Source organism: Dermacentor andersoni, chromosome 1, assembly GCF_023375885.2.
Source record: "Dermacentor andersoni chromosome 1, qqDerAnde1_hic_scaffold, whole genome shotgun sequence".
NCBI lineage: Eukaryota > Metazoa > Arthropoda > Arachnida > Ixodida > Ixodidae > Dermacentor > Dermacentor andersoni.
The window spans coordinates 7086262-7108432 of record NC_092814.1 but is presented as its reverse complement, the minus strand read 5'-3'; the positions used below and the strand labels follow the sequence as shown (position 1 = coordinate 7108432).

At 48.4% G+C, this 22171-nt stretch overlaps 1 protein-coding gene across 3 annotated transcripts in view; it reads left to right on the top strand.

The window, feature by feature from the left end:
* Window positions 1–13539, top strand: part of LOC126544207 (prolactin-releasing peptide receptor-like) — a 90697-nt gene extending 77158 nt beyond the window's left edge. For all 3 annotated transcript variants that reach the window (XM_050191446.3, XM_055061169.2, XM_055061168.2), the window contains exon 2: window positions 8772–13539. In XM_050191446.3, the coding sequence (XP_050047403.1) occupies window positions 8776–9756 (981 nt within the window). In that variant the 5' untranslated portion in view covers window positions 8772–8775 and the 3' untranslated portion in view covers window positions 9757–13539. The remainder of the gene's footprint in view (window positions 1–8771) is intronic.
* Window positions 13540–22171: the final 8632 nt, after the last annotated feature.

Genomic DNA, 22171 nt, shown 5'->3' with positions numbered 1-22171 from the left:
CAATATTTTTCTGACACCCATCGAATAATTGTGAATGCGAAAGTATGGTCATGGTGTAGACATGCTACACGAGAGCTTGCATACGGGAGCCACTCACTTTGCAGGCATCGATCGTCCGCGCTCTCGAATGGCAGTCACGTGCATGCCAAGAAGCTTCTCCTGATGCTCCAGACGTGCTTTTCGTAAACATAGCCTAATAACGTGCGATCAAATTGCAGAAACTTGCTAACTTTAAGAATACTGAACATCGTCTTATATTAATTGTGATAACGGCTGGTCATTATTGCAAAAGTATTCCAAAAGTATTTGATCCTGGCACGGTTCGATTCGTATTCGATTCGGTCCCGAAAATCACCATTCGCATACCCACACTGTTTCGCAATAAAATCTGCGACACCATTATGGAAATTTCATGTACCTGCATGCGTGTCTAGCCCCAAACAATAACTTAAGAAACGTCACCGGGAAAAGATTTTAAAAAATGTAGCACAGTCACCTTAAATATTAGCTGAAACATGGTTGAAGGGGCCCCCAAGAATGCACAGCGGCACCGACATACCAAAAATTGCAGAGCTGAACACTGTTCCGATTAATGGTATATAATAAAAAACATATTCCGTGTGCCAATGTAGCCGTGCAGATTTGGGGCTGCTTCCACCATGGGCGCCAGGTCAAAGCCCGTATTCAACACGACTGTACGTATGCCAGTATATTCCCGATATTCCTATATTTTCTTCTGTAGATCTTTGTCCCACAACCTTCAGCAAATAGTCACCGAACCAACTAGAATACATGGTTCTACTGAGTCAATCTTAGATTCAGTATTCATAAAACGCTCTTTTTGTGATTACACAGTATCTGTTCATGATGGGATATCTGATCACAAGTTAGTAGTAGTATCTTTACCTGTAGTCCACGGACGTATAGAAAAAGCAAAGCATAAGAACGTAAAAGATTATTCAAAAGCACTGGATGAATCCATCCTTGATTACTTGGAATTGGCTTATGAAAGCTTTGAGGGAACCAGTGTCACACAGTTATAGAACACGTTCAAGGAACACTGTAAATATTGTATCAATAGCTTCATACCCGATAAGAAGAAGCGCTTAAAGGAAGCAAATCCATGGATAAATCGGCACATTATTCACCTAAAACGAAGGCTTAAACGGCTGAAAAAAGCTAAGAACGCCAGTTCTAGTCAGCTAGCTATTTTAGCAGAAGAGCTTTCTGTTAACATTAATTCAGCAAAAAAACATTACTTTACAGAGAGTCTTCCACAATTTATACGAAATGATCCCCATAAATTTTGGGACCACCTTCGAACTTCCCACAAGCAAATAAATCAAATCACTGTGCATAACAACGTGATTACGTGTCCTCAATCAATTGCTACGCATTTCAATGCCTACTTTCATTCTGTATTTTCTGAAGAAAGTGCCAATGAACATGTGTTTGACCTTTCACCTGAAGAATCAATGACTGTATCCTACGAAGGCGTTGTTGAATCCCTACTCTGGTTAGATACCAAAAGTTCGCATGGTCCAGATGACATACCAAACGCCTTCTTACGCCGTTATGCTGAATCATTAGCTCATTCCTTAACAAAAATTTTCTGTTTATCCTTATCGTCTTTTTCATTGCCCCCCGACTGGCTAACAGTCAGAGTTGTGCCTGTGCATAAAAATGGGCACCGCGCGTGTTTAAGCAATTACCGTCCGATTTCTTTGACGAGTACCTGCTGCAAACTAATCGAACACATTATCGCTAACCACATACTTGAAATATTAAACTCTAAAGGATTCTTGTCTCCATTTCAACACGGCTTCAGAAAAGGTTTTTCAACTGTCACGCAGTTGTTTACTGCTATCCATAACTTTAGTTCCGTATTAGATAAATCTGGACAACTGGACATAATTTTTTTAGACTTCAGCAAAGCGTTTGATAAAGTTCCCCATAATAAACTTCTTGAAAAACTGAAATTAATAGGCGTGCCCTTGACTTTAGTAAACTGGATTGCTTCCTACCTACAAAACCGAACACAGTTTGTGGATATTGGTGGCACCTCTTCCACGTTACTCCGAGTGACATCTGGCGTGCCCCAAGGAAGTGTACTAGGCCCACTGTTGTTTGTGGTTCATATAAACAACATTGTGTGTTCCATTGATAGAAATGTTAAAATTGGTTTATTTGCCGATGACTGCATGCTGTACACCCCAATAAGTTCTGTGGCTGACCAAATATTACTGAATGATGCTTTCTGCGAAATTGTGGCCTGATGTGACAGATCAGGAATGGTCTTCAATTCTGATAAGACTGTGCTTTTGCGCATGACAAGAAAGAAACGTCCTATCCCCTTTAGTTACTCTGCTTACGGCACTACTATCTCGGAAGTCGAAAAATACAAATATTTAGGCGTTTTAATAAATTCACAGCTTATCTGGAGCGACCATGTTGATTACACCTTTCATTTGCGTAAAAAAAAAATAACTTGGATTTTTGAAAGACAAGCTCAAAGGAGCACCCAGTCACGTTAAGCTATTAGCCTATAACTCTCTTATTCGGCCCAAACTTGAGTATGCGGCTATAGTGTGGGACCCGTACACCAAAAAAGATATAGCAAAAATGGAAAACGTGCAAAGACGGGCTGTGCGCTTCATTTACAATAAATTCAAGAGAACTGATTCCCCATCTGCTTTAATGGCCTCCAACGAAATTAAACCTCTTCATATAAGACGGAAAATTGCTCGATTAACGTTTCTTCATTCACTCATCCAGGGAAAGTTTGGAATTTCTTCTTCACCTTATGTTACACCTTCAAGTACACGAAAAACCCGTCACCAACATACCCATGCCCTAACACCATATTTTGCGAAAACAAACTTGTTTAAGTACTCGTACTTTCCGCGCACAATAAACGATTGGAATGCACTGCCTGAACAGATTGTCTCAAGTGACAGTTTTGAAAGAAATCTTAGAAATGAATTTTGATGTGCTGATTGATCTGCAATGTATTTCCTTTGACTTGTTTCGCTCATTTGTATCATGTATCCAACCTTTTGTCTATGCAATAACTTGATGGCGTTTGTAAATATGCCTTGTTATCTGCCCTTCCTGCTTGGACCACATGAGGTCTGCAGTATTATGTAAAAAAATAAAAAAACATTAATATTAGACAGTAATGTATGCCGCAAAGAACCAACCATCATAATACTTTCGTACTTTTCGTTCTAACGCACATGTCTGCGCTGCTCCATCTGTTACAAAGTACTGAAAATGTATCCCATGCTTTCCCCCAGGCAGCTGTTTTTATTCCTGATGATGCCAGGAAACTGAGCCTGATGCCACCAACGCTCACAAGTGTAATCGGGAGCGCGCACAGTGTTCTCGCACACCTTGCGTCATGTACCGCTGAGGTGCTTCGTGCATTCGGTAGGAGCATCGGTTGTAAAGTGCACCGTTGAGCGGCGGCGTTTAAGTTCATCAACTTGATTTGCGCTAAGAAAACCTGTCCAAGCCGTTACACTTGCTTTATAAGAAGCCTACTGCACCATCAATAGGACGGCTGCTATTAAGTGCACCAAATACATATAATAAACCCATGTAAATCTTGGTGACATCATTCTATTATTCGAGTGTTCAAATTGGTAACCTCTATATAGGGAGCAAGTCGAGCAGTTGCTTGCGTAATACACGAAGCTTCGGTCATTAACTTTTCATTAATCGATCTTAGGTAACTAAAGCAAGAGTGGTTTGGATCCAGTCCTGGTGATTATCTAGCTGCGCGAAGAATTTTTATTAAACATGCTTCTGTAAGAGTCCACACGAAGAAATATTTTGCAAATAAACTCTTTGGAAACACAACTGACGGAGAAAAATAACGTCTGCATAAGGTCGACCTGACCGCGTCCAGCATTTTGTTATGTTCTTATTTATTTATTTATTCGCAATACCTTACAGGCCCATTGAAGGGTATTGAGTAAGGGGGGCAACAGTGATTACATGATAGAAAAATAACAAAGTGCAACATCGTTATGCAATATTAACACGCAACGAAATTAGGTTATCACGGAATGTTTCACGATTAGAGATGGATGCATCCGGGAGACCGTTTCAATGTGCAATAGCTCCAGGTAGTGGTGATGAGTGAAATGCCTGGGTTTGACCATGAATGCGGATGAAACTAATTGCGTTGTGAACGCGTCGAGATGTGCGCACAGGAGTATGAACCGGCAAACAGTGAAAGTTATTACTGTAAATATACCTGTGAAACAGACATAAAAGAGCAATGACGCGGCGATCTTCCAATGACTGAAACGCATGGTCTTGATTTATTCGGGTAATGCTCGAATGAAAGTCGTAGTTGCCGGAGATGAATCTGGCTGCCCTGTTCTGAACGGCTTTCAACATACGGATTAGATAATCTTGATATGGTGACCGTGTGAGTGAAGCGTTGTCTGTTTGTGGGCAAACATAGGTAAGATATATGTGCCGATTTTTGTGCATTAGAAGGCGCGTTGCGCACGTGTCTGCGCAGGTAGCCGAGAGACTAAGTTCTGCATGAGGCAGCTGCTCGATGCGTTATCCACGATAAGCCCGATGAAAGGTAAATGCCGAGATATTTGTACGATGGGGCAATCGAAACTACGCTTTTATTAATCGAATAGTGAAACACAGAGTTGGTGCGCTTTCGACTAAACGAGATTAACTTGCATTGGGAGGCGTTGAGGGACATCTGCCCAGTTACGCACCATATATAGGTTAGTCCAAGGTCATTTTGGGGAGTATAAGGGTCATCGAAACATTTAATATTGTGATAAATAACGCAATCGTCAGCGAACAACCTAACTGAGGATGAAAGATTTGCGGGCAAGTCGTTGATGTATATTAAAAAGAGTAATGGACCTAGCACACTGCCTTGGGTGACACTGGACGTGACGTCGCAAATGTTAGACGTAACTATGTTGACCACTGTCAATTGCTGGCACGAAGATAAGACGTAGCCAACACCGTGGTAATGAATCAATACAAAGGCCAGACAATTTGGCAATCAGACGGCAATGAGGTACGTACAGTATCGAACGCCTTTATCTAACCTCTAATGAATAATACGGCTCCGTGAGCACGTTCCTTGCGACCAGTTCACTTTCCATTTTTGTTCACGTTGTTGTTTCGAAGGCAAGCAGACTAAAACTTTAGTGTCAATATAGCAGCGAACATGCGCCGCCGAAAGGTTGCTTGGTCGCAGTAGCGATGTACGACGCAATCATGGTGCAGATTTAGCGCTGGCATCAATTCACTGCCGCCGAGGGGGAAGGAAGATAACAGCTAGACAGTGCCGATGGTGTCAATGTGACGAAATCTTAGGCCGCGATCTTCACGCCTCCAGCACTTCTTCTTCTTCTAACGCGACAGCGTTAGGAGCTCGTGTAGCAGAAAAGTCGGCGTCGGCGTCAGCGGCGTTGGCCGTGAGCGATAAATACTAGAAGGCACTTCATAAATAAAAAACATCATGCAAGATGGGCTGGTGGGAATCGAACCAGGGTCTCCGGAGTGTGAAACCGAGACGCTACCACTCAGCCACAAGTTCGCTCCTTCAAAACGGGGCAAAATCACCTCTAGTGAATGCGGTGTTGCCTTAGAAACGTGCCGTAGAAAGTTATACTGCGGTATATATCGGTAATTATGACCATGTAACTTACAGAAGGCGCAGTTTCACGAGTAGTGAAGTACGTTTCCGCTACATTTCTTCTGCGCTCTGCGCACACGCAGAGCCATCTTGCGGCAAACACAGAAGACCCCATCCTCGCAATGTACGGCGCTGCCCAGACACGTGGCGCGCCACTCGCCCCATGATCGCGTCCGCCTCCATGGCGCGTCGGGGCCCGGCTATCTGTGCCGATCGCGACGTTTGGCTGGCGTAGCGCGTTTGAGTAGGCGGTGCGAACGGGGTGCGATAACGCTACCGCGTTCCAGTCTTGAAGGCGAAGCTTAAGCGTCCTCCAAATTTTTTTGCGTGGGTTTCGCTCTCGGCAAGACTTAATGCTTCAGAAGCAGTGTCATTTGTTGTCTGATGGATTAAAAAAAATATGCGTGGCTTGCTATCGCAAAGACCAGAGACTAGTGGAGCTGGGAAAGGCCAGTACAGTAGTGTCAAACCGCACACTTATCTAACTTTTGCTGGGCTTTCCCCAGCTCCGCTGGTGTCTGGTGTTTGCGTTAGCAGAGTCACGCATAATTTTTTTTCCACTGCGAGAAAGAGGACCGCCGAAGCGAGCGCGCCAGTTTTTATCGGAGAGCAGTGACGTCACACCACCTGTTTTCCCGCCGCTCCTTCTCCCCCGCTAGGCACCACCCACCCTGGCCGCGTTGATATGCTGCGCTATGCTATTTTTATACTCTGCTTTAACTCTCTCTCAGCTCTCTTTCCCCCTGCTCGGCGAAGCTGCGAACGTCAAGAGAAACGCAGCTCACACATACAGTACGCATGCACAAGTACGCACGCACACGCACACACACGCACACACGTTCTTTCTCTCTCCCTCACACGCACACATACATGATACGCACGCACAGACATCGATACGCACACAGATTTCTTCGCACGCGTGCTTGCTGAAAAACGAACACAGGTACGCTCACGTACACATTCACACGCACCCACGCATGTGCGGCAAGCACGCACACATGCACTAACAGGCGCGTACACGAAAATGCGCGCATGCGCACACGCCGCGCATGCAAACGCAAATACGGAGGCACGCGCGCTCAAGACCTGCATACGCATAATAACTCCGTCCCGGCTGCCTCTAAAAAACCTGCGCGTGCAAACAGACTGCCTAACACTCTCTTTACCATTACCGTTCCAACGCCAGCTGCAATAAATCACTTTACTGTTTCAATTTGGAGCTTCTTCAAGTGAATGTACCCTCTGCCGGGAGGGTGCAAAACGATTTGCTCCTGTCGTGTGACTTCACCGCCTATCCCTGACCAAAACACTGCTTTCTTTAACACACCGCCAATGTTCCGACTAAGTGCCATAAATGCATACGAGGGTAGTTTGATAACTATCGCAAAAAGCAATTAAAGATAACATGTTTGCAGAAAACAATATTTTGCAACACAGTTCCCTTCCAGCTCCACACGCTTGTTCCAGCGTACCCACCGTGGTTGCTCAGTGGCTATGGTGTTAGGCTGCTGAGCACGAGGTCGCGGGATCGAATCCCGGCCACGGCGGCCGCATTTCGATGGGGGCGAAATGCGAAAACACCGGCGTACTTAGATTTAAGTGCACGGTAAAGAACCCCAGGTGGTCGAAATTTCCGGAGTCCTCCACTACGGCGTGCCTCATAATCAGAAAGTGGTTTTGGCACGTAAAACCCCATAAATTAATTAATTATTGTTCCAGCGTTGCTCCAATTTTTTATCGCCTCAGAAAAAGAAGGATAGACCGAGGCCCTGGAAGTAGTCATTTATCACTGAGGTAACTTCTTCGTCTCAAGACAATTTCTTTCCACCCAGCCAATTCTTCAGGTTTGGAAAGAGGAAATAGGCGCATGGGGCCGAATTCGGAGAACAGGGCAGATGAGGCACAACCTCGAACCCTAACTTGTGCAATTTGGCCATTGCAACAAGCGATCTGTGGGGCGGAGCATTGTCTTTGTGAAAGACGAGTTTTTTTTGTGCTAACCCAGGTCGTTTAGTGCGCAGTTCCTTTTTCAGTTTCAGAAAACAGACTTGTAGCGCCATCTCTTTTATTTTACCATACTTATCAAACGACCCTCGTATGTTGTTAGAAGGGACTACCCTCTCGTTGTAGTCAGTTGAAACGTTTTGATCCTCAGGCCCATATTTTGAAATCTAATTCTTAAAAGAATTTTGCCCATTCAGGTACACTTGCGCATTACTGTGAAGTTCGGAAGGTGAATGTCCAGAATTCCTGGACATGTATACTGTGTTCACAAATTAAATTAAGACAAATTTTCCATTGGCTGCAATATTTAATTAATTAGTTAATTTCTGGAGGTTTACGTGCCCGCAAAGCTACCTGATTATGAGGCACGCTGTAGTGAGGGGCTCCGGATTAATTTTCACCGCCTGTATGCTTTTTAATGTACACCCATTGTTTTATACGTGTTCAAGCTGTATAGCACTGCTTCATCCTGTGCATCTTTTTTTTCTATATGGCTACGATACCTCGATACTAGCGATCTTTTGGTTATGTCGTATAAAGCTTTGTTTGCTATTTACGACACAGTGTTTTGTATTTGCATGTTCAAATGTGTAAAATTTGTGGAATATGTGTATATCACCCCCCGCCCCCCCCCCCCCCCCTTGTGCACTATAATGCTCTTGGAGCGAATGTGGGTTTATGTAATAAACAAATAAATTGCACAGTACACGGGTGTTGCATTTCGCGGACGTCGAAATGCGGCTACCGTGGCCGGGATTTGCTCCCGCGACCTCGTGCTAAGCGCAATGCCACCACGGTGGGTGAGCATTCAACCGTCCTGTTGAACCCCTATAAATAACTTGCTCTTGAATTTATGTCTCGGCACAACGCGCCGTCATCAGCGTAGAACCTGATTTTAACGGAAATATTGATAACGATATCATTGATGTGTAATTAACAAAAGAGCAGACCGAAGACTGCAGAATCGAGTTGTGTTTACAGCGCAACGTGCAAGTAATGGGCTCGCTCGATGGTCTTTCTGTCAAATGCGGCGAGGCCTTGTCGACCACGAATGTTGACATCGCGGCGACCTCTCGTGCAGTGCCATGGGTAACGCGAGCCAGCCCGTGGACTACGTGTCGGGCGTGCCGGCGGTGCGGGCCTTCTTCTACTGCGTGTACGCGCTCGTGTTCGCCGTGGGCATCTCGGGCAACGCGCTCGTGTGCTTCGTGGTGGCGCGGCAGCGGGCCATGCACACGGTGACCAACCTGTTCATCGCCAACCTGGCGCTCTCCGACATCCTGCTGTGCGCGCTCGCGGTGCCCTTCACGCCGCTGCACCAGTTCGTGGGCGCCTGGCCGCTGGGCGCCGCGCTCTGCCGCCTGGTGCCGTACGCACAGGGCGTCAGCGTGTACGTGTCCTCGTTCACGCTCACGGCGATCGCGGTGGACCGCTTCGTCGTCATCATGCACCCGTTCCGCGGCCGGCTGCGGCTGCCCGTGTGCGGCGCCCTGGTTGGCCTCGTGTGGCTCGCCGGCGGCTTGCTCACGCTGCCGTACGGCCTCTTCATCGGCCTGGGCGGCGGCTTCTGCGAGGAGCGCTGGCCCTCCGAGCGCAGCCGGCGCGCCTTCAGCCTGTGCACCAGCGCGCTGCAGTTCGGCCTGCCGTTCGCCGTCATCAGCTTCTGCTACATGCGCGTCTGCTGCAAGCTGGGCGCGCGCGCGCGGGCCAAGCCCGGCGCCAAGTCGGCGCAGCGGGAGCAGCTGGAGCGGCGGCGCACGCGGCGCACCAACCGCATGCTGGTCTCGATGGTGGCCATATTCGGCGCCTGCTGGCTGCCGCTCAACCTGTACAACCTGGCCGTCGACTTTTCGGTGCGCGCAGCCAGCTGGCAGTTTGCGAACGCCTTCTTCTTCCTGGCGCATGCGATCGCCATGAGCTCGACCTGCTACAACCCTTTCCTCTACACCTGGCTCAACGACAGCTTCCGCAAGGAGTTCAAGGCCGTGCTGCCGTGCTTCGCGAGCCGTCGAGCCGAAGCGCCCGCCGTGCGCTACGTGTGCAGCGGCGACGCCGTCAAGCTCTGAATAAAGCCGGTGGACGAGTGCAAGTCAAGCGGTGTCAGTGCAGACATTCAATACGTGAAACAATGGCTACTTTCATGTGTTGCTGCAAACCTGTGTTGCTGCATGACCCGCACAGGGAGGTTAGGCAGTTCGTGAAAGAGACGCGCATGCAGACAAGCGCTCCTCTTTTCGAATGTCTTCATTTTTACGTGCACTGCCATCGTAGGCTTAGCCGCATTGCTAGGAGTCCACGTTCTCAGCAGTATGGCTTCCTAATATGGTAACCGCGCATTCCGCAACAAAACAGCGCGGCCTTTTTTATTTTTTGCACTGCACTAAAGCATCTAAACGTTCACAGGGAACAAAGCTCACCTGCGGCTGCACGAGCTTCTCGAACTCGACGGCGAACGCGCCTTGTAATTAAGCCGGCGCTTTTGTTAACTGCGGTCAAGTTCGACCTCCGACGTCCAACGGGCGAAAGAGGCAAATGAAGCTATCTGCTTTGAAAGTTTAGGGCTATTTGATTTCTCAACCGAATTAGGTGTCCGTAAAAGCATGGGATGGTGAACGTTACAGGAGCAATGTCAGGCCCCGGTCGTGGGCAAAGCCTGGCTTGCTCATTTCGCCTCGGCTTCACGCTTACTCCAGTAATGCCACCCTAGGAAGGGTGGTGGTTTGGGCTAGTTGGTTTTCCATGATGTGCACGGAGCAGGAGAAAGGGAAACAGAAAAGACGAGCGCTTGCTGCCTACTGAAATTCTATTGTTTGATACAGCAGTTCATATATAGCAGAGGGAATGAAATATGCGAAATGTGACATAAACCAGAGATACCGCCCACTGTTCGCGCCGACGTTGTCTGGAAACACCCCTTTGCGACAAGGGTGGCTCACTTCCTTCACGTGCCATGCTAGCTGCTTCGAAATTCATGCGCCTGCGGTCGTGCATGTGCGTGAAAAATTACTTGAACGCAGGGGCGCTGCAACACAGGGCTGGAAAACCTTCCTAACATTGTCAACACGCTCTCGCAGGCGATCCTTTGAATGTCTGCTCGTCTGGCTATCATGCGGCACAGCTCAAGGGGATTCTGTACACGACCCCCCATTCCGCCTGTAGCAGCTTCACACGGGGCATTTTGTTTCTTGATAGCTTCTCCTTGATGGTGAACAAAGCTTGTGTGGTGTAGAAGAAACTACGCCAACCCGCTCAGCGATCTTTCTTTTTAAGTTGATGGGTGACTTGATGTTTCTACGGAATCACCGCGGCCTTCCGGTCCTTTTCTGCGGCGACAGTGAAGCTACGGTGTAGGCGGAATGAGCGTGGGGCGACGTGTGCATCACTTTTACTCAAACACACTTCAAGGATTCCTAAGAAATGAACCGAGCGAATTCTAGAACTACCTTAAACCTAAGGCATCAAGCGATCCCTAAGTGTCGCCCGAAACTAGCAAACAAAGCGCTAATTCACTAAATAACTATTTTTCTTCTATCTTCACAACTGACCATGGGAAACTACGTCAAATTGACATCACCGTTAACAGCACACTAAGCCCCCTCACGGAGGCCGGAGTATTGAACCTTCTCCTAAACCTGGACACAATAAGAGGGCCAGGCCCGGACAAAATACCCAACGCTTTCTTGAAACGCAGAATGGATGACCAAGTACCTTTGTATAATATTTAACAAATCATTATCATCTGTTCTTCCTCAGGATTGGAAATCTGCAAAAGTTGTCCCAATACAGAAATCAGGCTGCAAAGACGACCCGTCCAACTTTCGGCCGATTTCGTTTACGAGTACCGTGCGCGAACTTCTACAACACATCATACTAAAACATATAACCGTTTTCTTAGAAAACGAGAGTATCATATCGCCATATCAACATGGCTTTCGCAGAGGCCTTTCTACAATCACTCAACTACTGGAACTAACCCACGACATATCATTTAATATCGACCAACACAGACAAAGGGATCTCATCCTACTCGATTTCTCGAAGGCATTTGATCGGGTATCACACAAAAAGCTCATAAGAAAACTGGAGATTACATTAGGTACAGGCCCCATAATTGACTGGATTTGCGACTATCTTACTAACCGTACCCAGTTTGTGGAAGTGAACGGATCGATTTCCCAGACAGCCCGGGCAACATCGGGAGTCCCCCAAGGAAGCGTTCTGGCTCCCCTTTTATTTCTAATTTTTATTAATGACCTACTCGCAAAAATCACAGGAAACATTAGGCTATTTGCAGGCGACTGCATTCTTTATCGAAATATTAACTCGCATGATGACCACATAACAATAAATGACGACTTGAAATCTGTGTCTAACTGGTGTACCCACTGGTAGATGACCATCAATACTAAGAAATCTGCTCTTCTTTCAATCACCAGGAAAAAAAGTAACTCGAACATTATGTATACCATTAACGACGTGCCACTAATACGAGTTCATGAACACAAGCACCTCGGATTAACGTTAACAGCACGACTTCAAATGAAACTCTCATATAAATAACGTTACAGCGACTGCAATGAAACGCCTTTTCTTTCTTAGAAGACACCTCCGACTAGCACCACCCGATATAAAACTTTTGGCTTACAAAATTTTCGTCAGGTCAGTCCTTGAGTACGTACGCAAATATTATCTGGTTCCCATACACTAAACAAATAATTAAAAAACTAGCAGATGTACAAAGTAAAGCTCTACGGTATGTATACAATAAACATAAATTAACAGACTCGCCCACCGAACTACTTAACCAAGCCGGAATCCTAACAGTACAAAACCGAGCTGTACTAGCCCGTTCTAAACTTATGTACCAGCTCTTACACAACAAGCTTAATATTGATACCTCTAGTTACATGTCTACAAATGAAACACGGCCACCGCGACATAATAACACACAAACACTCAATGAGCATTCTTTTCATAACGATTGCTTTAAAATTCATTCTTTCCTTTAGCGATAAGAGAGTAGACTAAACTGAGTGAATCCATTAGTAACAGCTCCTCATTAGATACATTTGCTAATTCAGTGGAAAAACATGTTGCCTTACAGCTCTGATTTACATACTCAGGTCTGTTACCGATCTTCATAGCCTAACACTTTAATCTATGAGAGTTCTTTTTGTATGATGCATTATACGCATGACTGCATTCTGTTTCTCATGTTCATTGGGTATTTTATATCACATGTATGTTCAGGTGTATTTTTTTCTTTCTCTTGTTTGGTTTCTTCTTTTCTCAGATTCTTCTTCGTTATAGTACATTGTACCCAAATATTGCATTTGTGATGAAGTACTTAATTCTTTTGTTTAGCGAAGCCAAAGCCTTATGATTATATGACACACTTATGATTATATAATATATTTATAGTCTTTGTTCGCAAATACTACTATATGTACTTGCCCTTCCTGTTATAATCCCATGAGGGATTGACAGCATGTGAAATAAATAAATAAAATTAATGAACTTGTCAAATATTATAATTAAATGAAGAATGTCAATGAGAAAATTGTAGAGCAACATGAGAAATTCCCGCTACAGCTTTCTGTTGCTCAATACGTGCTGCATAAAAGTGTTTCTCCGAGCGTGAAAGAGGTCCGCGAATGCACGCAAAATGCCTAGAGTGGGCAGTGGCGCAACAATTCTGCATGGATTCGCGTACATGCGAAAAACACGTTTATGCAGCACGTATTCAGCAACAGAAAGCTGTATCGGTAGTTGTTTATGTTGCTCTACAATTTTGTTATTGACACTTTCATCTAATTGTAATATTTGAGAAGTTCATTAACTAATTTAGACTGAATATGTAATTAGACGGAATGCAAAACAACATCTGAGTATCTGCAAGCGACGGCAAAGAGCATTACGTTGGTTGTGTCCAGTTACATGCCACTTGCATATTTTTAAATCTTGGTGCGTGATAGTTGGGGCACCCTGTATGAAATTATAGTGACGCTTGGTGAACACGCGTTAGGCGCAAGCTTATGGTTGCTGTTCCAGAGTTTCTAAGCTTTGCCGCCTTGCCTGATGCATTGCTGCAAACCGCACGTCCTTCTCACGCGCACGCCCAACTTGTGCCGGTTGCCCGGCGTTTGCCGACGACTCGGTCAACTCGCGCTTAAAACATCTTGGGAATTTCAAAGCAACTCTGCCGCCACCGCCCGACCTCCTCGCCCCTTGCGCGTCCTCCCAGTTCTGCCCCCGTTTTTCTCCATGATGATTAGTATCCCTGCGGTTGCCCTTGGAACTCGTGGACCTTGCGTTTGGCTGGTGTTTTTCGTTCTCGCCATTTTTATCCTCAGCCATAGAGAAAGAAATTTCAACGAGAGCGGACACTCCCATAGAGCCCAGCGTCCGAATTGACTGTAGCACACCAAGCGGATGGTAGTAACTTTTCCCGGTTTCGGTTTTGGGCGCGCGCGTTTTGAACACCAGTTGGTACACGCCGCGCCGGCTCCGCTGATCGGTGCGGCATTTTTTTTTCGCTTCTGCTGAACCCCGCGTGGCCTTTGCGTGGAATCGTTTCGTTATTTAGTAAAAATGATTGCGAACGACTTTTACAAGACTCCACCGAATCCGTCAGGTGCAATTTCATAAAGAAAACGCAAGAAGTCTTCTGAAATGAGGAAATGTTTATTTTGCTCTATATAAATGCTAGTTCCGGGCTTCTTCTACATTCATCCAAAGTTGGGGCACCAGGTAAGCAGCAGTCGTTACCGTACGATGCTCCACCGAATGCCATCAGCTGAAAGTGAATTACAAGCATGTATCATTTTTGGTATATTGACCCAACAGGAGTATTGCGTGTAGAGGCGAAACGTCCGTAACTGGTGAATGAGCGGCATTACAGATAAATTCACTTACGTACATTTCGCAGCAAAGACTCCTCCCAAACAATGCCATAAAGTCTGAACAAAACATTCGATTTTCAAGCACCCCTCCTTTCCCGGGCATTATTTCCTTCACATTAAGTGCACAAATACACGGGTGACTGCGCGTTTTCAAAACAACTTAGCCTCAGTCGACGCAATGGGACGCCATGTACACAGAGGTGGCTACAACACAGGCTCAGACAGACCATGTTACACGCTCGCAGAATGCCTTCTAATCGCACTCAAGTCAGACTCGTGGGTGCAAAGCCTGTTTTCAGTCGCTCAGAATACATAAATGTCACGTTCTTGAGGTCCTCCGTGTTATCTCTTACGCGTCCTGCCGGCTCATGCCACACTCCCGTGTTATCACTCTCGGCAATCGCTCGTCGCGTTTTCGACAAGCGTGAGTACCGAAATAAGGTATATGTTGTTGCAGGGCTATCAAATGCGTCACAAACTTGTTCCACTAAAATTCTGTACACGCAAAACTAACTCACTATGGCCGGCTTGCTTTTTTCCTAACAGCGCGGCGAGCATGCCTCAAGATATTGTCACGTGCTGGTGACGTTGAAAAACACAGTAGCAATACTGTGAAAGACAAAACTAACTTTTATTGGGCGAACCTGTGCCCACAAAAACAGGCTATACTTATAGCACAACGATAGCGGCGAACACGGTCGGCGATCGTCGAAAATCTGATCAGCGGGTCAAGCACGTCGGCTTTTATACAGCAGTCGTCGAATGTTATATAAGTACATAATAATTGAAATATGTCTGAACAAGAACAAGGGCTGAGAAAAACGCATCCAACTATGATATCGCTACTAGAAAAACAGAGTTTGCAAAAAATCGCTTCCACCCCTTCAACTTCAGGCATTGTAAGGAAAGGGACTTCATCTTTTATTAACAAACACGCACCTCCACCACGTGTCGGTCGGTCCTTACGAATTATAGCGTAGTTTGGGGGAATTATTTCATAATTGTTAATGTCTTTTGTTAGCCCGGTTTCCGTAACGGCTAGGAAGTCCGGCTCGAAACCCACTAGTAATGATTCAAGGTGACCGAGCTTGTTGACAATACTACGCGCATTTATGTTCATGAAAGTTATTTGGGACGTTGCTGGCGGCGTGGGCGAAGGGTTCGTGCTTCTGTGTCCTGGTTTTTTGTTTGGTTTGAAGCACGTGTAACAAGGCACACGTCTTTTTTTACATCGTCCCAAAAATATAGCTCTCCGTTTATCTTTAGTTTGTCGTAAACCAGAGAGTCTTTATCACCGGAATTTTTTTTTGTTTGCCGTATTTTCACAAGTTTCTTCTAATGTCGCGAACACGGGGTGAAAAATCTTCACTGATGGCAAACGCAGTCCCCTTTAGTTTGTGACAATTTCGCAAAATTTTAGCTTTGTCCCTGAAATCTAGAAGCTTTAGTATTATTGGCCTTGTTTTGTTTTCTTCCGGTCTACCTAACCTGTGAATACGTTCGATCGCGACTTCATCCAATTTCAAGGAACCTTTGACAACCTTTTTATTCACAGAGCGCTCCAGGCACTCGTTATTTTCATCTTCTTCTGACATACCATAGACTATGAGATTCGACCTTCTGGAGTGATTCTCGAGGTCGTCTAGCCTTAGTTCCAAGGATGACACCACCTGCTGTAAATTGGTTACCTGTTCCGTGCACGAGGAAAGCTTGTCTTCTAGGAAACTTAAGTGCTCTAATTTGTTGTCGATTGCTGTTAGTCGTTCTTCTTTTATTACTTTTATGTCCTCTGCAATCTGTTGCAGCTGTCGTGAAAGTTCCGCCATATCAGGTCCAGGGTTAGTTTCAACATCGCCGGCAAGCAATAGTAACTTTGTTATGTACACTACGTCAGACATTGCATCGAGAAGTACCGCAGGGCACGGCAGCACGACAAGACAACGCTCCCTAGAACGAAAGCATTTTCCAAAACGCTTTCTTACCTGCACGAGGAAGACAAGCGGATTATTCATCTGTGCGCAAGCCCAGCTGCCGTGCTCTTTGGGTTGCGGTGTCTCGTTGACAGCTTTTATAGTCCAGGTGGCCCGCAGCGCCGCTTCACACGACTGGTAGACTGCACTGTTGCTGCCGCTAGGAGTTGACGATGGTACTTCACGGAAACCATCCGAAGGTTGTTGTATCGTAGGCGCCGAACAACTGTCATTCTGGCGCAGAAGCAAATCGGCGGCTTGGAAGTGTTGACGCGGTTGTTGGTGTCCCGCCGGTATCACCAGCAAGCTGGCGATGAACTGCACGAGGAAGCCAAGCGGATTATTCATCTGTGCGCAAGCCCAGCTGCCGTGCCCTTTGGGTTGCGGTGTCTCGTTGACAGCTTTTATAGTCCAGGTGGCCCGCAGCGCCGCTTCACACGACTGGTAGACTGCACTTGTTGCTGCCGCTAGGAGTTGACGATGGTACTTCACGGAAACCATCCGAAGGTTGTTGTATCGTAGGCGCCGAACAACTGTCATTCTGGCGCAGAAGCAAATCGGCGGCTTGGAAGTGTTGACGCGGTTGTTGGTGTCCCGCCGGTATCACCAGCAAGCTGGCGATGAACTGCACGAGGAAGCCAAGCGGATTATTCATCTGTGCGCAAGCCCAGCTGCCGTGCCCTTTGGGTTGCGGTGTCTCGTTGACAGCTTTTATAGTCCAGGTGGCCCGCAGCGCCGCTTCACACGACTGGTAGACTGCACTGTTGCTGCCGCTAGGAGTTGACGATGGTACTTCACGGAAACCATCCGAAGGTTGTTGTATCGTAGGCGCCGAACAACTGTCATTCTGGCGCAGAAGCAAATCGGCGGCTTGGAAGTGTTGACGCGGTTGTTGGTGTCCCGCCGGTATCACCAGCAAGCTGGCGATGAACTGCACGAGGAAGCCAAGCGGATTATTCATCTGTGCGCAAGCCCAGCTGCCGTGCCCTTTGGGTTGCGGTGTCTCGTTGACAGCTTTTATAGTCCAGGTGGCCCGCAGCGCCGCTTCACACGACTGGTAGACTGCACTGTTGCTGCCGCTAGGAGTTGACGATGGTACTTCACGGAAACCATCCGAAGGTTGTTGTATCGTAGGCGCCGAACAACTGTCATTCTGGCGCAGAAGCAAATCGGCGGCTTGGAAGTGTTGACGCGGTTGTTGGTGTCCCGCCGGTATCACCAGCAAGCTGGCGATGAACTGCACGAGGAAGCCAAGCGGATTATTCATCTGTGCGCAAGCCCAGCTGCCGTGCCCTTTGGGTTGCGGTGTCTCGTTGACAGCTTTTATAGTCCAGGTGGCCCGCAGCGCCGCTTCACACGACTGGTAGACTGCACTTGTTGCTTCCGCTAGGAGTTGACGATGGTACTTCACGGAAACCATCCGAAGGCTGTAGTATCGTAGGCGCCGAACAACTGTCATTCTGGCGCAGAAGCAAATCGGTGGCTTGGAAGTTTGGCGCGGTTGTTGGTTTCCCGCCGGTATCACCAGCAGGCTGGCGATGAACTGCACGAGGAAGACAAGCGGATTATTCATCTGTGCGCAAGCCCAGCTGCCGTGCCCTTTGGGTTGCGGTGTCTCGTTGACAGCTTTTATAGTCCAGGTGGCCCGGAGCGCCGCTTCACACGACTGGTAGACTGCACTGTTGCTGCCGCTAGGAGTTGACGATGGTACTTCACGGAAACCATCCGAAGGTTGTAGTATCGTAGGCGCCGAACAACTGTCATTCTGGCGCAGAAGCAAATCGGCGGCTTGGAAGTGTTGACGCGGTTGTTGGTGTCCCGCCGGTATCACCAGCAAGCTGGCGATGAACTGCACGAGGAAGACAAGCGGATTATTCATCTGTGCGCAAGCCCAGCTGCCGTGCCCTTTGGGTTGCGGTGTCTCGTTGACAGCTTTTATAGTCCAGGTGGCCCGCAGCGCCGCTTCACACGACTGGTAGACTGCACTGTTGCTGCCGCTAGGAGTTGACGATGGTACTTCACGGAAACCATCCGAAGGTTGTAGTATCGTAGGCGCCGAACAACTGTCATTCTGGCGCAGAAGCAAATCGGCGGCTTGGAAGTGTTGACGCGGTTGTTGGTTTCCCGCCGGTATCACCAGCAGGCTGGCGATGAACTGCACGAGGAAGACAAGCGGATTATTCATCTGCGCGCAAGCCCAGCTGCCGTGCCCTTTGGGTTGCGGTGTCTCGTTGACAGCTTTTATAGTCCAGGTGGCCCGCAGCGCCGCTTCACACGACTGGTAGACTGCACTGTTGCTGCCGCTAGGAGTTGACGATGGTACTTCACGGAAACCATCCGAAGGTTGTAGTATCGTAGGCGCCGAACAACTGTCATTCTGGCGCAGAAGCAAATCGGTGGCTTGGAAGTTTGGCGCGGTTGTTGGTTTCCCGCCGGTATCACCAGCAGGCTGGCGATGAACTGCACGAGGAAGACAAGCGGATTATTCATCTGTGCGCAAGCCCAGCTGCCGTGCCCTTTGGGTTGCGGTGTCTCGTTGACAGCTTTTATAGTCCAGGTGGCCCGCAGCGCCGCTTCACACGACTGGTAGACTGCACTGTTGCTGCCGCTAGGAGTTGACGATGGTACTTCACGGAAACCATCCGAAGGTTGTAGTATCGTAGGCGCCGAACAACTGTCATTCTGGCGCAGAAGCAAATCGGTGGCTTGGAAGTTTGGCGCGGTTGTTGGTTTCCCGCCGGTATCACCAGCAGGCTGGCGATGAACTGCACGAGGAAGACAAGCGGATTATTCATCTGTGCGCAAGCCCAGCTGCCGTGCTCTTTGGGTTGCGGTGTCTCGTTGACAGCTTTTATAGTCCAGGTGGCCCGCAGCGCCGCTTCACACGACTGGTAGACTGCACTGTTGCTGCCGCTAGGAGTTGACGATGGTACTTCACGGAAACCATCCGAAGGTTGTAGTATCGTAGGCGCCGAACAACTGTCATTCTGGCGCAGAAGCAAATCGGTGGCTTGGAAGTTTGGCGCGGTTGTTGGTTTCCCGCCGGTATCACCAGCAGGCTGGCGATGAACTGCACGAGGAAGACAAGCGGATTATTCATCTGTGCGCAAGCCCAGCTGCCGTGCCCTTTGGGTTGCGGTGTCTCGTTGACAGCTTTTATAGTCCAGGTGGCCCGGAGCGCCGCTTCACACGACTGGTAGACTGCACTGTTGCTGCCGCTAGGAGTTGACGATGGTACTTCACGGAAACCATCCGAAGGTTGTAGTATCGTAGGCGCCGAACAACTGTCATTCTGGCGCAGAAGCAAATCGGCGGCTTGGAAGTGTTGACGCGGTTGTTGGTGTCCCGCCGGTATCACCAGCAAGCTGGCGATGAACTGCACGAGGAAGACAAGCGGATTATTCATCTGTGCGCAAGCCCAGCTGCCGTGCCCTTTGGTTTGCGGTGTCTCGTTGACAGCTTTTATAGTCCAGGTGGCCCGCAGCGCCGCTTCACACGACTGGTAGACTGCACTGTTGCTGCCGCTAGGAGTTGACGATGGTACTTCACGGAAACCATTCGAAGGAGGTTGTAATATCGTAGGCGCCGAACAACTGTCATTGTGGCGCAGAAGCAAATCGGCGGCTTGGAAGTGTTGACGCGGTTGTTGGTGTCCCGCCGGTATCACCAGCAAGCTGGCGATGAACTGCACGAGGAAGACAAGCGGATTATTCATCTGTGCGCAAGCCCAGCTGCCGTGCCCTTTGGGTTGCGGTGTCTCGTTGACAGCTTTTATAGTCCAGGTGGCCCGCAGCGCCGCTTCACACGACTGGTAGGCTGCACTGTTGCTGCTGCTAGGAGTTGACGATGGTACTTCACGAAAACCATCCGAAGGTTGTAGTATCGTAGGCGCCGAACAACTGTCATTCTGGCGCAGAAGCAAATCGGCGGCTTGGAAGTGTTGACGCGGTTGTTGGTGTCCCGCCGGTATCACCAGCAAGCTGGCGATGAACTGCACGAGGAAGACAAGCGGATTATTCATCTGTGCGCAAGCCCAGCTGCCGTGCCCTTTGGGTTGCGGTGTCTCGTTGACAGCTTTTATAGTCGAGGTGGCCCGTAGCGCCGCTTCACACGACTGGTAGGCTGCACTGTTGCTGCTGCTAGGAGTTGACGATGGTACTTCACGGAAACCATCCGAAGGCTGTAGTATCGTAGGCGCCGAACAACTGTCATTCTGGCGCAGAAGCAAATCGGTGGCTTGGAAGTTTGGCGCGGTTGTTGGTTTCCCGCCGGTATCACCAGCAGGCTGGCGATGAACTGCACGAGGAAGACAAGCGGATTATTCATGTGTGCGCAAGCCCAGCTGCCGTGCCCTTTGGGTTGCGGTGTCTCGTTGACAGCTCTTATAGTCCAGGTGGCCCGCAGCGCCGCTTCACACGACTGGTAGACTGCACTGTTGCTGCTGCTAGGAGTTGACGATGGTACTTCACGAAAACCATCCGAAGGTTGTAGTATCGTAGGCGCCGAACAACGTACTAATGTCGTAGTCTGGCTCGAGAACCATGGTCGTCGGGGTAGACGCGGCGGTATCCGAGAGGACAAACGCATTACTGGTTTCCTGAGCATCCTCGATGTACGCGATCGTCGTCCTTGTTGATGTGCTCAAACTCCTGGCTGAAGTTTGTCAGCAACACTTCAGTTTTTCCTCCACGCAGTCGAGCGATTCCTCTTGCGACGCAAATTTTGCGATCGAGCAGTAGACGTTGGTCACCCTCGATGACGCCTTCCACGTCGGCAGGTGTTTTGGTGCCGACAGAAATGAGAATGCTGGAGCGAGGCGGAATGCTCACTTGATATTCGAGCCCACTCAAGGCGCGCTGACTAGGAAGGCTATGCGGTGGTATCGCTTGACCTTCTGACAGCGTTATTGACTTCATCTTCAGGTCGATGATTGCGCCGTGTTAATTCAGGAAGTCCATGCCGGGAATGACGTCTCGTGAACACTGTTGGAGAATAACGAAGGTGGCAGGGTAAGTCCGGTCGTGAATGGTAATTCTTGCCGTGCATATTCCAATCGGCGTTATGAGGTGTCCTCCAGCGGTACGAATTTGAGGGCCTTCCCATGTAGTCTTAACTTTCTTCAACTGGGCGGCGATGTGTCCACTCATGACGGAGTAATCAGCCCCTGTGTCCACTAAGGCGGTGACTGCGCGGCCGTCGTGAAGCACGTCGAGGTCGGTCGTTCATTGTCTGGCGTGGCAGTTAGGTCTTGGCGTCGGATCACGGCATCGACGTGTTGAACTGAAGCTGGAACGTCGCGTCGTCAAGTCGTCTTTCGTCGGTGTAGTCTTGGCTTCCTGACTTCGTCAGGACGGCGGCGTGTCGTTATTATGTCGTCGAGATGGTCTCTTCGTCGTCTTCGTTGGCAGCGGAGGATCTTCGACAGTTCGACGAACAGCAACCGCACCTCCATCGGTTGCTGCTTTTAGCTTTCCGGATATGAGCTCGTAGAGCGGCCCCGGGCTAGGCCAGTGTATGGTTGGCGCTGCGGCGACAGGTAGCGGCCTGGTGATGGCGAACGGGACGGTCGTCGAGGGCTCCACTGAGTGGTGGCGAAGTAGTCGGCGATA